General features: G+C 39.4%; 1 protein-coding gene across 1 annotated transcript in view; it reads right to left on the reverse strand.

Annotated features, from left to right (window-relative positions):
- EML5 (echinoderm microtubule associated protein like 5) overlaps nt 1-17,227 on the reverse strand; it is a 222,112-nt gene that overhangs the window by 25,160 nt on the left and 179,725 nt on the right. Inside the window, exons 28-32 of the mRNA XM_019552385.1 lie at nt 15,368-15,446; nt 13,248-13,377; nt 9,622-9,720; nt 7,347-7,367; nt 3,846-4,019 (exon numbers count right to left, since the gene is read on the reverse strand). Coding sequence (XP_019407930.1) covers nt 3,846-4,019; nt 7,347-7,367; nt 9,622-9,720; nt 13,248-13,377; nt 15,368-15,446 — 503 coding nt within the window. The remainder of the gene's footprint in view (nt 1-3,845; nt 4,020-7,346; nt 7,368-9,621; nt 9,721-13,247; nt 13,378-15,367; nt 15,447-17,227) is intronic.

Consider the following 17,227-nt stretch of genomic DNA (forward strand, 5'->3'; position numbering starts at 1 on the left):
CCTTCCCCCCACTTGCACTTACCTGCTGGGGTGTGGTATCTGTGTGTGCCTCTGTGTCTGCATGTCTGTGCCTGTGTGTCTGTCTTGGGGGCTGTTGTGAGGGGCATCAGGAAGGCGGGGAAACAACAGTGCTGCTGGGGGGGGGGGCTGTGGGGGTCCTTTAATTTTTATCACAGATTTTGGGTTTTTAATCAGAGAATTTGCTATCAGAGAAAAAACCAGGATCCCTGTTTATAAGGCAGTGCCTTTGTGAAATCAAGAATTTTTCATCATATCTAAAGATACTAATTTGTGCGTCCACATCCTAAGATAACCAATTGTGAGGTAAATGATAGTGTGGACTTAAAGCACATCGGGTATTCCACAGTAACTTCCCAAGAGCACACTTGCCACACGGTAAATGTTGGATAGCTTATTCCACTTTCACCAAGGGAAAAGCTATCTCTCAACTTCCTGCACTGTACGAATATGCACCCAGAGTCACTGACATACTACTCAGTGTAAATTTTCACCCCATCTTACTTAGTGGTAACATGTTCATAAGCCCATAGTCTTAAATGCTGAAGCTTTGTTATTACCCAGGGAGAAGATGAACAAGACATCTGGCTCCCCAAAATACCTTTTTCTTTCCAGGAAAAGCTCAACAGCTCTTAGCTACCAAGTGGAACCATATACATTCTGAAGTCCAACTTCTGAGTGGCCAGGGGATGGATGCCATATTCATAGATGCTAGGGTCAGAAGGGACTTCAACAGATCATTGAGTCCAACTCCCTGCCTAGGCAGGAAAGAGCGCTGGGGTCAGATGCCTATAAAGTCTTCTCTTAAAGACCCCCAAGGTAGGGGAGAGCACCACCTCTCTTGGAAGCCTATTCCAAACTTTGGCCACCCTTACCGTGAAAAAGTTTTTCCTGATACTTAGCCTAAATCTGCTCTCTGTCAGTTGGTGACCACTGTTCCTTGTTACCCCAAGAGACGCCCTGGTGAACAGAGCATCTCCGATCCCTTGCTGCACCCTGCCAGTGAATCTGTAGGTGGCCACAAGATCACCTCTTAGCCTTCTCTTGCGGAGGCTGAAGAGGTCCAGGTCCCTGAGTCTCTCCTCACAGTGGCTCTCCTCTAGACCCTCTATCAACATCCTTCTTGAAGTACGGTGCCCAAATCTGGACGCAGTACTCCAACTGTGGTCTGCCCAATGCAGCATACAGGGGAAGTATCACCTCCTTGGTTCTATTTGTCAAGCATCTGCTGATGCACAATAAAGTGAGGTTAGCTCTGCTGATGACTTTTGTCATACTGATGGCTTGTGTTCATCTTGGAGTCCACTATAACTCTGAGATGCCTTTCTGCTTCTGTGCCGCTGAGAGGATCACTTCCCAGCCAGTAGGTGTGCTGGATATGTTTGCACCCTAGGTGCAGCACTCTACACTTGTCCTTGTTGTACTGCATCTAATTGTGTACTGTCCACTTTTCTAACCTGTCCAGGTCTGCCTGCAATCATTCCCTACCCTCTGGAGTGTGCACTTCACCCCACAATTTAGTATCATCCACAAACTTGGACAGAGTACACTTCACACCCACATCCAAGTCACTGATGAAGATATTGAAGAGTACAGGTCCAAGTACCAAACCCTGCAAGACCCCACTACCCACACCCTTCGAAGTCAATACCAACCCGTCTACTACAACTCTCTGGGTGTGACCGATAAGCCAATTTGCCACCCACCAGACTGTGTGGACATCTATATCACAGCCTCTTAATTTATTTATGAGAATGGGATGAGATACCGTATCAAAGGCCTTGTTAAAATCCAATAAAATGACATCCTGCGTCTAAGCATTTTGTGACCCTGTCATAAAATGAAACCAGATTGATCAGGCATGATCTACCTGCTATGAATCCATGCTGGTTTCCCTGCTGCACTATTTTTCCCGCTGGACTCCCCCAGATATGATCCTTCATAACCTTTTCAAAGTCCTTTCCAAGGATGGAAGTGAGACTGACTGTGGATGGATGCCATATGGGGTGTGGGTCCCCATGGCCTCCCTACCCCCTCCTACCATGCTGCCCTGCACCAGAGGCCCTGGCTGCCAGAGCAGCAGGAGCAATGAGAAGGAGCAGCAGCCGAGCAGGAGCCTGCAGACCACATATTAATGCCTTGTGGACCACTGGTTGGGCAGCCCTGTACTAGAGGATGCCATATGGGCAATTTGAAGATGGATGCCTGAACTGAAATGGTATGGTTTTTCCTTTGTATATCATGTATTCATGCTCAACATGCATCAGTCTCTGCCTGACCTGATCTGAATAATTGCTACCATCAGTGACCTAACTAGGGTTGGGCCCTTTCCCCTGGGTGCTGCTTTATAGAGTTGTGCAAGAATACTGGCTGCCAGGGAGCCATGGCAGTAGTAGCCCTGGTGCAGGAACCTGTGCCACAGCAGCAACAGCCTGGGTCTTTGAGTTTAGTAAAGCTTGAGCATTAGGCCTGGTAGCTGTGAGTGAGGATTGCTCTTACAATTTTTAAGAATAAATTAGATAAATCAGAGCTGTAACTGGCCAGAACTTCACCGAGAGCACTCCACCCACCCTCTGTACCTGCTTTGCAGGGCTCTAGCTCTGGACAGCCCAGCAGTGGGCATCGTACAGGAGCAGCTGCTGAAGTTGGCTGCTGGTAGTGGGAGATGGCACCTCATTTTCTTTTTGATGCAGACAACCCTGTCATATAGGCAAAAGGAATCCTGTTTTCAGCAGCAAAAAATGGGGTGTCATCTCCCCCCAGCAGCAGCAGACTTCACCGCTGCTCCTATGCACTGCCACTCTTAACAGAACTACATTTCCCTGAACATCCTTCACTCACTGACACAGTCCTGTGCCTCTGCTGCTTGCTGCCAGGGTTAGAGCTGGAAAGGCAGAAGAAAGAGCATATGTCAGGAGAAAGAGCAGATGAGATGCAGCCCTTGCTCCATTCTGGATCCCCACACCCTCTTTAGGTAGTGCTTGGGGCTCATATCCAATTCACTCACCTACCCAACCTTATGTAAACACTTGTCTAGGATGGATTAGATATAGCTCTTTCTACCTTGAGCAGGGGGGGTGAACCAGATGACCTCCTGAGGTTCCTTCCAGCTCTATTTTTTTATGATACTGTCACTTCTGATAGATTTTCTTTGGCCAACAGAGACATTCAGATGGGGAAGGAGTCTGCAGTGGTAACTTTGGGTCTAGGTCTGAGTACAGACTTTCCAGATAGGAAAGAAAGGAGAGAAGGAGCAGGAACATGTAGAAGAGAAGGTGTTAAAAAACCCCAGGGGTTCCTAATTCTTGAACCCAGAGTGAATCTGCTGGAACAAAAGTTTACAGTCCCTATGACAAAATTCCAGGGACTGGATAGGAGACAATTCTTAGGCATCAGATTATCGAGAATTTCATCTTTTTTTGAAACCTTGGTAGTTGGAAGTTCACTCAATTCAGTCATTATCTAAACTAGAGGATTCCTTCTGGGTGTAAAAGAAAACTGTAAACATTTCTAATTAGCAGGAACAAAGGGAATTGGTAAGAAATTGAATGAAAAGTAGGATTTGCTTTATAATTAGAAATCAAGGATTTTTCATATACAATTTTTACAAAGAAAACTCAATGAAAATGCCTTCAGCAGTTATTAAAACAGTTAAGTACATCCAACTTAAGCTTACTCGTAAAGGTTATAAAACATTTACATGTAAAGCATTTATTATCATTGTTACCACCTGAATACTTATACTTTTACATTGTAGGCTTTGCATGTACTCTGAATTGATTCAGAAGAAATAAAATTATAGCCTATCAAGACAAATGCTTTCCTACCTTCCTGCCACTTCCAAATGGTAATGGTGTGTTCAGGATCCAGCCCTACAGAGAGAAGAAGTTTGCCCGTGGCACTGAAACTGACTGAACAAACTCCCTTTGAATGGTAGCATCTCAGTACAGACAGTGTCTGTTTGCTCATTGCATCCCACACATGGATAGAAGGAGCTGTAGCTAAACAAATATAAACAAATCAGTTATTTGTTATATATTTAAACTGTATCAATGTTTTTTTGGTCCTGAAAGCAAAAAAGGTTTTTAGTACTACAAAATTAAAGTGGTTTGGTTAAAAAGGAAGATATTGGCCTCTACTTTATAAATTGAACTTCTGTGAACAAAATCACTTAGAGGCAAGTTATGTTGTCCTACTTAGACTTGGTGGCTAACCTCTCTCTCCAACTGCTGCTTGACTTTAAAAATATAGCAGAGCCCCTTATAGTGGCAGTCCATTCTTCCTTTTATCCCCAGGCTACATATAGACATTCAGTATTTCTGGAGACTCACTGCTCTTCCAGTAGAAACCAACAATGTACAGATGTTCAGGATTTTTCTCATAGAGCACAAATGGGTGCTCCAGGAAAAAAGATAACCTAGGAACAACCTTGGTTAAATCTCTCCCAGGATAAATTATCCTGGGAATTTAAATACCTGTACATGTTCTTTTCTGAGAGAAGCCACAGCATGATTCTCAAGTGGCCCAGGGTGCTTTGCTCTTGTTCCTCTCAGAGAGACCATAGCACTCGCTACACTCTGCTGCTCCAGCTGAGCAGAGAACAGAACATGCCCCTTCACAGTCCCCACATTATGCTACAGGGAAACACAGACTAAATCTGAACAGTCCAGTTCAGTCAATTGGGCTGCCCTGTGCACTGCTCTCACCTGTCTCCAGGTAAACTGAGGAAGCCAGCAGAGCACTAAAATGTGTTCCTGGGCACCTCCTGGCATGGCAGCATCAGTATTGCAAGCTCTCTGCTCTTCAGGAACTCAGCATTTGAATGTCTGTTCAGATGTCTCCAGGTAAATTGTCTTAGCCTGATCTACTAACTTAGAAGCTTGGAATACTGAAGCACACGTTTTCTAGATGTTTGTAATTTGTTAATAATTTAATATCCGAGTGGGGTTTTCTCCAACATGACCATCAGTCTAAAAGTGCAGGCTACATGCAACAGTACATCAGCTAAATCACTGGCTAGTTTATCAATGTAGAAGAACAAGGGTGTGTTCTCTGTGTGTGTTATTTCAGTTGAAAATTCTTTAAGATACAAGAATATTATTACTATTTGCTATTTCTAGAACAAAAACACCTGGGCTCTTCAGAGATCCCAAAGATCTATGTATCACTTGCAATCTATGTAGTGCTTGAATGATTGTAACCATGATGGTCTAAGAAAAATGTGAGAGGCTATGTGTGTGGATGACATTTTATTGGACCAACTGTATAGCTAAGAAAGACAAAGACAAGCCTTCAGGTATCAGTGTCTTTCATCAGGTTTCCAATATTGATGCAGACACATTAGGCCTAAAGAGTAAATGAAACAAAGGCTTGTGTAAAACTCCCTATTGTAAATAAAAACAGGATACAAGAGAACTTATCACGTTGCCAACAGATAAGAGAGATGCATTAAAAACCTGGTAAGTGGGAGAGCAAGACAGTTTAGAAGGTTCATTATCACCTGTGAAGTGCAGAGATTAGTAAATATCACCATAGATTATAATGGGCCATGAAATCATTACCTATGTTAATTCCGGGGTTCTTGTTGTCCAACAGCCTAATTACTTTGTTCACAGGCTTGTCTTTTGAAAGTTTCCCTGGAGCATGAAAACTGCAAGGTCAGACTGAAAGTGGTTTTTTCTGTGAAAAATGTTCTGGCTGTGTTCTAGTGCCTCTGTCCATTATCTTTTTTCTGTGATCGTTCATTCTGGTGCTTAGTTTTTGTCTGATTTCACCCATATAGTTTCCATCAGGGCATTTGGTGCACTGAAATCCTTGCCTCTTGCAATCTGTGTCTAGAATAATGAAGGCCTCAATCCAAACTACATGTCAGATTTTTTTTTAAATGTCCTTATAATTCAAGTGTCCACATCTACTTGAAAATCAATAATAATCTCCACAAAAGGTGAAACTTTGCTCACAAAGCAGTCAGGCTTATCTAAGGGTGGAAATAGATGTTACCTTTCCTCACCATTAAGCTGCCAAGCAAACAGATATCCATACCCCTTGTCACACCATGAATGCCCAACATTTGTGGCTGTGCCAGAGATGGTAATAGATTGTAAAACTTTTTAGTGATGGATATCTGTTTGCTTTTGTGGCAGGAGAGTGCAGGCAGCACAGAGCTGCCCATGCTCTCCAGCCACTCTGGGCAGGTACTCTGGAGGCTTGCAGGGCCCAATCCTCTGCACCCTGAGAATTCCTAGGCAGTATTTGGCCTCAAGTCCCTGGAGCTCCTGCCTGGCTTTCACCTCTTACAGAGAATATAATATGGTTCCAGAAACTATATAGGTTTATTTAAAATATTTTTAAAATATTAAAAAATAGAGTAGTTCTATGGGGAAGATGGAAGAGAAAGAGTTGTTCCCAGGCAGAAGTGGCTGGAGTTACTTATATGCAGCAGTAGAGAAGCTCCTCCTGAACTCCTAAGCACAAATACCTTATGGTTGCCTTTTACACAGGAGATGTGAGCGGGGGAAAAGCTCCTTTGTGTTTTTCCTTCCAGCCCCAGAACAACCACAATTTGACATATCCCAAAAAGTCAACATACATTTTAAAGTTTCACCATGCCTCTGCACAGTGAAATATTTTTAGTAAAACATTAAAAGTATCAGATTCAGTGTGTACACATGAACATACATTTATGCATCTCTGTGTCAGATGTATGACAAACAACATTACGATGACTGCCCGACAATGAATGCACTCACACATAATGGCGATGGATCCTCAAGATCACAATTAAACATTTTTAAATTAAAAATAGCTCAGTCAAGACTGTCAAAAGACCCAAAATGATGCATCACAAAATTGAACTGACATCACAATCATTTTGGATCACTGGGAGTATTTGCAAGACAATCATACAGTAGATGTAAAGGGTGATTGCTTTATTCACTCAGTCACCTAGGCCTCCTCAGTTGAATTATATAAAATAAATGCTAGCTGTCAGCCCCAATAACTTCTGTCAAAACTGCATGCCTGTACAGGTATGCTATAGTAGCAATATGGTGTTAGAAATAGTTTATCACTGGGCAGCAAAGAGGGAATATGTTTCAGCAAAATAGCTTTAACATTTTTAGCAGATTGATTTTTGGTAAAAGAAATGTTCTACTCTTACATGTTACTGAACTATTGTAGGTTATGTTCAGTACTGAGGCAATGCTATGATTGATATAGGATTTTAATAGGCTTCAGATATTTTCACATAACTTATTGCTCTACAATGTTGTAGAAGACTACTAAAAGCCTAATTATACCTGAAGATGTTAAAATTTTATTTCCCTTACCTGACATATCTGCTGAGTCTCCTGTAATGGAAAAGCAGCAGAAAAATAATTAGACCAAGAATAAAATACGTGCTAAAGAAATATATGCTACATAAAGCGTCATTTCTTAACACACACCTTGAGGTCATCTCTTTGTATTATTGCAGCCCCAATACTGCTGTTATCATTAAAGTTGAGCTAATAATTATTGATGTTTAGTGTGTAAGTGTTTAAAGTCACGTCATAAAATACAAATTACTAGGATTAATATTTTGTGTTCAACTGTTCGATCACTTTGAGTTACAGAATATAAAAATGTCATTGGGTTTATATTCAGATCTTTTTTGGCTAAATCGCTAAATAAGAAGCATATTTTTCATGTTTCTGGCATGAAAAAAGACCAATTGCCATTTGGACACTAATAAAACTTGGGACTGGGTATTGATAAGCAGCCTGATCCTAAAAAGTGTCAACTACCCTCAACTCCCATATATCATTAGGAAGGGTGAATTATCAGCATTATAAAGGATGTAACCCAAATTAGAGAAATAGCTAGGTATTTTGCATGATACTGATGACGATAAATTCATACAGTATATAGAAACTGATCTCAAATTTATTTCGAATGCAATTTACAAAGACTCCACTATGATACCATTGAAACTTGAAAATCCATTAAAATAATGTTTCTGCAAGTCTTTGTAGACTGCATTATGTGGAAACTATATTGATTCAAGTTATAGAACAGTTACAAATAACAGCATCAATTAAACATATGCATGTGACTTTAGTGCATGTTCAAATTTAGAAACTTCTGATGAGAGAACATCTTGGTTTTATTTCATTTTTTTAAACTTCCTTTTCTCCTTTCAAATTCCTGGCACTATTTACATGAAAATGGTTTTATTTCTAAGGAGTCATTAGATCCTGGTCTTAATTGCTCAATGCAGGGTATAAAACAAGCACCAAGCAGAAGTCATCCTGTTACAGAGCACAATTATGTGACACACAAACATGAAGTGCCCTGAGGTTCCGTGTGTGTATAAAAAAGCATGGAAGAACATGAAATGACCCATGAGAATCTGCAGTGTGGCAGCATCGCCTATTCCAGAGGGATAAAAATAAATCAAACAATAAAGGAATAAAGAGGATCTAATGACCCTGGGGCAGCAATAACTGTTTTCATGTGAATGTTCTTGCCAATACATCATATGTGAAAAGTGTCCAGATAAAACTCCATTTAAATGTTTTTCAAAAGTTTTGCATGAAAGAGATGTGGGGAAATTAGAAAAGCCCAGAAATACAGAATTATGACTGCCAGATCATTTGTGGGAACCATGCTATAAATCAATGAGAAAATGTTTATTTCAATTATGCAGCTACAGTAAATGAAGTCTACTTGCTTGGGTTTTTTTGAAGTAACACACTGTTACTAAAAATGCTGAGTTGAAAATTACACACACTACACTGCTACAGAAACTGAGGTGTGGCAGAGGAGACCGCATTTAGAATTACCTGCAGAGAAATAATAAACCTACTTATGTTAAATGAATCTGTCTTTTACATTTTCTTGGGTTTAAAACATGCACTATCAATTGCTAAAAATATTCAAATATATGCAACATTTGTTTGCATTGTGCAAATAACCAAAGATTTTGTCGTGCTGTATTGTGTAGACTCAGCAGTGTTGATTTAACTGTGTGGCTGTAAGGAGTTCTTTGATTTGGTGAATTTGTGTGTCAATTTTAACTTTATTTTGATACATAAATTTTTAATAAAGCCTAGATTCTCATCGCATTGGCTCTGTTTAGACGATTAGCAACATTTAATACGAGTACACCTTGCTGGGTGGAATAAATACACTACTAGTTTAAAAACTTTTTCTAGTCAAGATAAAAAACAGGGTCTTTTATTGAAATGTTTTTCACTTGTCTCTCTTTTTAGTAATAAATAATTATTGAGATTATTGGAAGGACTGGACATGATAATGATGTCCTAATGCAAGCTGGATATTAAGTAAAAGCACAGATAAACTCAAATGGGGCTCAACATTTCCAAATTTTCTCTTTGAAAATACTTCAAATGAAAAATAATCTTTGCCTATTGGTGGCCCCTCTGCAATTTTAGTTTAATTTGATTAAATTACATTCAAACAAAAAAATAAAAGAGGACAGGTAACTGAGTAACATTCATGCAAACGGAGATAGCATAATCAAATAATCTCTGTGTTTGAACTCACATGACCCTAACATGCTTATATGTTAATTTCTTTTCTTTTTTTTAAATACAAACATACCTACTTGGCCAGTTGCCACAATGTTGATAAATTTGGGGTGCTGATTTACAGTGAGGCACAAAATATCATCATTATGTTCCTGGTAAAAAGACTGAGAGCCTACAACAAAAAAATAACAACATGGTGCTTGTTAAAATATATATACTTATTCGACATTTTAAATCTTTTTAATGTTTATTAGTGAATGACATAATGCTGATTTCATAGTCCAAACAAAAAATTGAGAGTCAGGGACCGCTATGAGTACTAATCCTCAATCTGACACCCCTCAGTGAGGCTGGACAAGGTCCTTAAATTCTCTGCCTCATTCTCCTATAAGAAAATTTAAATAAGGGTCATATTTGTCCCCAAAGTGACTTTAGACTTCATTATTGTTACATTAGCAACAAAAAAGGATCACAAATAGTTGTTTTCTTATGCAGCTGGGGTGCTGTTCGATGATTAGTGGGCACATCTACATGAGATGCTACTGTGCAGTGGTTATTGCAAAGTAGCCCTGATGAATGCCTTTTAAGTAACGCTACTGCACAGTAGCCTAATACTACTGTGCAGCAGCTTCTTGGTATGGTTTTTGCTATGCAATTGTACTGCACAATCAGCACCTCCTGTAGATGCACCTAGTTGATATTACATGGATCTGACTATTAGGACTTTTCTAGATATTCAGGTAAAGGTGTGATAGGATCTAATGTGCATGGCAGGTGGCGTGATTGTGGGATACAACATGAGATCCTATCATGCCTTATTTCTGGTGTAGGGGGAGACTCATCAGCTAATGGGGGTGCATTACACACTGCAGCGGCTGGGAGTCCAGCAGCTGAATGGACTCCCAACCACAGTGCCACCCCATGGGCTGCTGTATATCGGAGTTGCTTAAAACACTGCCACTGATGGGAGTCTCTCATCAGCTTATAGGACTCTTACCCCGGGGAGCCCCTGGGATGGTGCTATGGCTGGAAGACCCCTCAGCTGCTAGACTCCCAGCCACTGCAGTGCATGGTGCACCCCACAGCTGGACACTCCGTCACCTGATACAGCTCTTAGCCATGGGGAGCATAATTATGCTACACATGCAAATTAGAGCTGGATAGAAAACAGCTATAAAGTTAGTACATGTTTTCCTGGTCTAACTTTATATAGCTGGATGGACCTTTTTATGGTGTGGTAGTTAATTTGCATGTGTGGCCTGTCTAAATTAATTATGCAATTAACTAGGTAATTGCATAACACATGTAAGCCATAGAGGGAGCCTCAGTCTACCTTTTTATTTTTCTCACTCCAAAAAAGCCATAAAAATTGCAGTCATCTTATACAAGAGGACAATTTATAAACTGGCTCCCTTCGATCTTGACTTTTATATTTTAATTTTTGTACATGCAAAACAAATACCAAATTAGAATTCTTTCAGCTCAGATTGTATTTTGGGGCTTTTATTGCTTTTAACCCTTTATGTTCTTTCCCTTTTGTTTGATTCTCCTATGGGACTTTGTAAAAGCAATGGGAATTCAAGGTCTTTATCTGCAGTTATAGACTTTTTTTTTCTTAAAATTGAGCCTGAAAACATGAGGTCAACTTATAAATTAAGACTTTATGGTATATTTAAACAGTTGTGAAAATGAAAATCTATAAATATAACTCTAGTGCACCCCACTTTAGAAAATGGTTCTGAAAATGTTCTATGCATTATACTAAAAATACATGTAATAAACTTTACATTTGAAAAATAAATAACAATAAGTGTATTTATAGAAAATGCGTGATGTATTGATAATACTTGATGATCTGCTCAAGTCCCTTCCGACCCTACTAACTATGAAATGTATAATGTATAATGCACAGTAAATAATGCATCTGTCAAAAGTATAGTAAATCAGTGTACAGAAAAAGTGCCATGGAAAAATTACCTTAGAACATTCATACACATGCTAAGTAAATATCTCTTCTGTGTCTTTAGTCAAAAGTCAAAATATATTTTTAAGCAGTCTTATTAAGTGAATATCTTTCAAGGTAAAATGCTCTAAAAGATCAACCTAGATGGTAACTTATATACTTATTGAGCATCCACTATATAGGAGGCTGATTGACAATATGTTGTAGTCAAATTTTTCCTAAATGAGATGTTCTGACAGACACCACCATGTTTCCACTTTATCAAGAGAATAGATGGCAAAGAATAACATGAATCATAGCTGATACACAGAGACACTAAAAGCTGTGTTACTTAATGGTTACAAAAAATCAATTTTCCGAACACAGAAAGGAAATACAGTAAGAAAATATATGCCAAAGCAAACACTGTTGATTGTAAGCAACTTTTCTTTCCTTTCTGATAAAGGGACACACTTAAAGATCACAGATTTACTAGTAACACATCTGTAGATAGAGAAAAAGCTTTTCTTATACATAAGCTAAAGATACATGTAGTACTAAGATACTGTAATATTTCTGTGCAGTGTTGACCTGATGGTGCTTTACAGACTCGACACTAGTTCAAAAATGGAAATTAAAAAAAATAGACAATATAAAAATGTTAAAACCTCTGTAAAACATTCCTAAAATAGGTTTTCTGTAACATATGGAAAATATGATGCTGCTATACAACATGAAAAATTCTATTGGAGCTTCATATGGACAATATGCATAGCTAAATAATGTGACCACTGAAAAATAAGACATGAACATGTAACGTGTAACAAAAGTCAGTGGAAATGATCATAACAAATTAATTTATATTCTGCCTTCCTTTTGAAAGACCACAAATGAACTATGAGGCCCTATAGAAGCCTTCACCATACACTTTATTTACCCAAACTCGTTCAAGATACATTCCAATACATGTTTCATATGCCTATCATTTTGAACTAGTTTAAAAGAAAATTCCTTGCAGAAATGTGTAAATCATAAAAGTTTAACATTTAAAATCGAAATGTAGCTTTTTAGGATTCATGAGAAATAAAATTTTACTTCATGCTGGTTCCTGAGGGCATAACAGAAGCTTTAAAGTTTAATTTTACTTTTGATATTCCTCTTTGACCAAAGATATATTAAAGCAATTAAAAATAAAATGACACAGTAGCAGGCATTCCCTCATTTCTCCTGACAAGAGAGATTCTAAAAGAGCAATTATACTAGACAAGGCACCATGGAAGACTGATGAATGTCTTACAGGGTTAGTACAGCATAAAAATGGGAAGTTATAGTCTCTCTTAAATTATAGTTTCTTTGGTAGTACATTGTTGTCAGCAGAGAACATGAATTTTTTTTTTTTTTTAATAACATCCTCCCACACACACACCTGATTCCTGTACCTGGGAATGGAGGATAAGAAGCACTACTGAGTTTCAGAAAGCTAATATTGCAATAATTGGATTCTTACCTCCTTCCAAACACTGTTACCACAGGGATTTGTTAAGATCTATTTTTTACACAGCATGAATAATAGATATCATATACCCTTTGACTGTACTTATTTTAGCTAGATTTTCCTCCATAATTGATTTTTTTCAATATTCATAACATGTAAATTCATTCTTCCAGATAGCTCTGTAAGATTTAAAGTATACTGATTATCACATGGACTGTTGGCTGAATGTGTGTAATATAAAAATATTACCAGTTTATCCTACCTGTTGCCACATTATAGAGAATTCCAACAGATGCTGTATGATAAATTATATCAGCACCATCATTCAAATAGTGCACATTGTTCCTGCAGTCCTTGCCTCGGTAGCCAAATACCAGCTCCAAAACTAGGTCCTAAAAACAGATTTAAGCATGTTAAGTACTTTTAAAAAAAATTAAAGATTTCATAGTGCTTTATTTTTAAAAACACATTTTTAGTTGCCTATAATGCTAGGGGATGACACCTTTTAGGGATACACAAAAACATCAGGATTGATCAACTTTCTGTGGCACCAGGGCATCTCACTTACCCTTGTTCACTTTATCCTATAATATTTTTTGGATGTTATAGGAATTTTATTTATGAGACAGACTACTGACAACCTAGAACAATGACTCTTGGACCAGGGTGCCGGGGCACCTTGGAGTACTGTGAGATCCTTTGAAGGGTGCATCAGGAAGTATGAGGAGATAAGCAGATAAGGAAAGGCTCAGCCTCCAGGCGTGAGGAGATACGCAGATTGAGGCAGGCACAGGATCTTCCTGCCTGGCTATTTCCCCATCCCCACTGCCTGGTCCCCTGCAAAGGGATTGTAATAAATCAATTAATTCTTGAAATGGGGTGCTGCTCAATTCACAAGTTGTGGAGGGTGTCTCAAGTCAAAGGAGGGGTACCTTGAGTCTAAAAAAGTTTCTAGGTTGGCCTTGAAGGCTAAGTACAGACAGTCAAGAAAACCAAGGCTAAATTGATTCAATCTTGGCAGATTAATCCGAACTGTGTATATTGAACCCATAGGCAAGTGAACAGACATTCACTTTTGATTCTAGAAATGTAACCACATGGTTGCAGTGGTCCAGGGTCCCTGCTCAGCTGGAGCAGACACCATAAGCCAAAACTAGCCCACACACCCTGCTAGGAGTGGTTTTGTTGGAGAGGTGCAAAGCATCCTGGGATACTGGGGGACTGAGTTAATTTGAATCTGGAGGGAATCTGGGACAAAAGTTCAATAAACTGATTTAACCTAAATCAGTTAGGTCTGATAATACATCCATCCAGGTTCATTTTGAACTGGTTTAAGCCAACTTGAAAGTAGTTTATGTGCACTGAACTTCTGTTGTGTTACACAATTGAGTTGGTTTCTGATCACTTATACTGGTTTATGTGTAATTTCTGTCCCTAGCCAAATAATACAACTCAGTTAATTAAATAGATACTGAAGGCCTGGACAAGTGACATGCTTAAATGATTTATACACCAATGTAAATTACATGAAGGTAGCTTCATGAAACATGACATTATTGAAGCCACTTGATATTAGGTGACAGGGAGGCAGGTAACAGTTCACTGTTCTTAAGCAAATGTCTACTTTGGAGTGGAACTGCACAAATGCCATCAATGGCAGGATAACAGCCCCTGGTAGATGTCTATCCCTGATTCTCTGAGATTGAAAAAGTTGCCCCAGGTTAAGGGTTTACATCATCTGTCCATTTTTTTTGTTTTGTTCTGTTTTTTACACCACTGTAAAGTCCAGTTGCACCACTGTAATGCATCAGGTGTCCTGGCCCTAAATCAATCAGTTCCTTCACCATATTCCACTAGATTGAAATTGTCATGCTGAGAGAGCACCTAGACAAGAATAAAGGAGAACTCACACAAATTTACAAATTTGTTCAGGGAAAGTTACTGTATTTCTAGGGATTTAAAAGTAAAAATACTTTAGTTTAATGACCTACTGGTAGTATAGTGCAAAACCATATGAAAGATGAGTTCAGATTAAATTTGATCTTTTACTGATACCCTATAGTCATCCAAGAGGGATACTGTGCACCTCAGAAGGAGAATATGATGCTTCTGTAACTGATAAGCTCTGAAGAAAGTTGTGTTCAAGCACCTTTGTGGGGGAGAAGGACAACGGATTTTTCAGAGGTCAAGAGAGAAATTAATCTTTTCCCCAAAATGAGATTTGATGCTGTGAACATACACATGAATAAATATTTTTATCCAACTATTTATTGATTTAATTGAGAAGCACATCACATTTTTTTTTGCAGAAAATCACAAGAAAGCCCATGTGATTACAGGATGATTAAAATAGGAGAAAGTTTTAATCTGGGCTTTCCTTACCTCTATAGGTCTCTTTTTTTTGCCAACGTTATTTGTTTGAAGTTTTTCAGGCTGTGGCAGTGCCCTACTAACTGGTGGTCTGAAATAGAGAACTGTGAATAAGAAAAGGCCGTCTGTCACCCATTCCATACCAAATCAGTATCTTCTAAACTCATACTGGATAATGAAAACAGTTAAATTAATGTTGTTTCATTGGTGATTACATACAAAACCACTGTCAAAAGAAAATCTTTGTTTTTGATTGCATAAACATTACAAATTGTATTCGTTAACTTGAGAAGCTTTTGACTGGTTTCCACCTACCTATTAAACAATTTTGAAGTCTTGTTCTCCACTAAGCAAAAGCCAAACATTCTTAACAATAGATTCTTTCATCCTTCTTAGTGCAAAAATGAGTGTTAGATGAAATTTAGAATCTTGTGTTCACAGTCTAAACCAGTTAAGGTTGTTTGTTCTCTCTGGCTCAGTTTCCTTCAATAAGCACTAGAATCCCATATTTCTTCCTAAAACCATGAGAACCTCTGATGAGCCCTACATGGCTCTGTCAAAGTTCAAGCCAGTTCTTATCTGAATAAAGCTAGTGATCAGAAAGGTCCATTCACATCTAACCTATCACCCTGCAAATGCATCATTGTTACTTATAGTACATAGGATAGTTCTCACTAATCTAAGAAGTCTCAAATAATAGTTATTCATTACTTTAATTGAAAAATGATACAAAGGTAATTTGATACAAATGTATTTTTTTAAATAGCTATATTTTATATTCATAGTCTCACAGTACTTAGGGTCGGAAGGGACCTAAACAGATCATCAGGCCTGACCCCGTGCCCCGGGCAGGAACAGGTGCCAAGATCATATCACCACAGCCAAATATCTGTCCAGCCTCCTCTTGAAGACCCCCTAGGTAGGAGAGCGTATCACCTCATTTGGGAGCCCATTCCAAAGCCTGGCAGCCCTAACTGTAAAGTCATGTCTCCTGATGTCCAGGCTGAACCACCTCTCTAACAATTTGTGGCCATTATTCCTAGTAACCCCAGTGGTGCCTGGGGAACAGAGCCTGCCCCAATTCCTGCTGGTCCCCCTTGGTGAGTTTGTAAACTGCCACCAGATCCCCTTTCAGCTTTCTCTTGTGGAAGCTGAATAGGTTCAGACCCTTTAGCCTCTCTTTGTAGGGCCTGCCCCAGTGCCCCTTGACCATGCAAGTGGCCCTCCTCTAGACCCCCTCAATGCTAGCCACATCCCTCTTGAAGTGCGGCGCCCAGAACTGGACACATTACTCCAACCGTGGCCTGACCAATGCCACATAGAGGGGAAAGATCACCTCCCTGGACCTGCTTATGATGCATCTATAGATGCAGAACAAGGTGTGGTTAGCCTTAATGACCACTTCCTCACATTAGCAGCTCATATTCATCCTTGAGTCAACAATGACTCCAAGATCCCTTTCTGCCACCGTGTTGACAAGAAGGGTGTTCCTGGTTCCTTCTCCCTAGATGTAGCACTTCGCACTTGTCTGCGCTGAATTCCATCCTATTCTCATCCACCCACCTCTATAATTTGTATAGATCTAACTGGATTCTGTCCCTCCCCTCCAGCATGCCCACCTCGCCACACATCTTGGTGTCATCAGCAAATTTGGACAGTGTGCATTCCACACCCATATCCAGATCACTGATAAAGATGTTGAACAGTACAGGCTCCAGGACCGAGCCCTAGGGGACTCCACTGCCCACATCCCTCCAGGTTGAAAATGACCCATCCACCACCACTCTCTGGGTATGACGATCTAGCCAATTTGCCACCCATCTGACTGTGTAGGCATCAGTGCTGCAGCCACCAAGTTTTTTTTAAGAGAAT

Source organism: Crocodylus porosus, unplaced genomic scaffold (assembly GCF_001723895.1).
Source record: "Crocodylus porosus isolate Cpor-Errol unplaced genomic scaffold, CroPor_comp1, whole genome shotgun sequence".
NCBI lineage: Eukaryota > Metazoa > Chordata > Crocodylia > Crocodylidae > Crocodylus > Crocodylus porosus.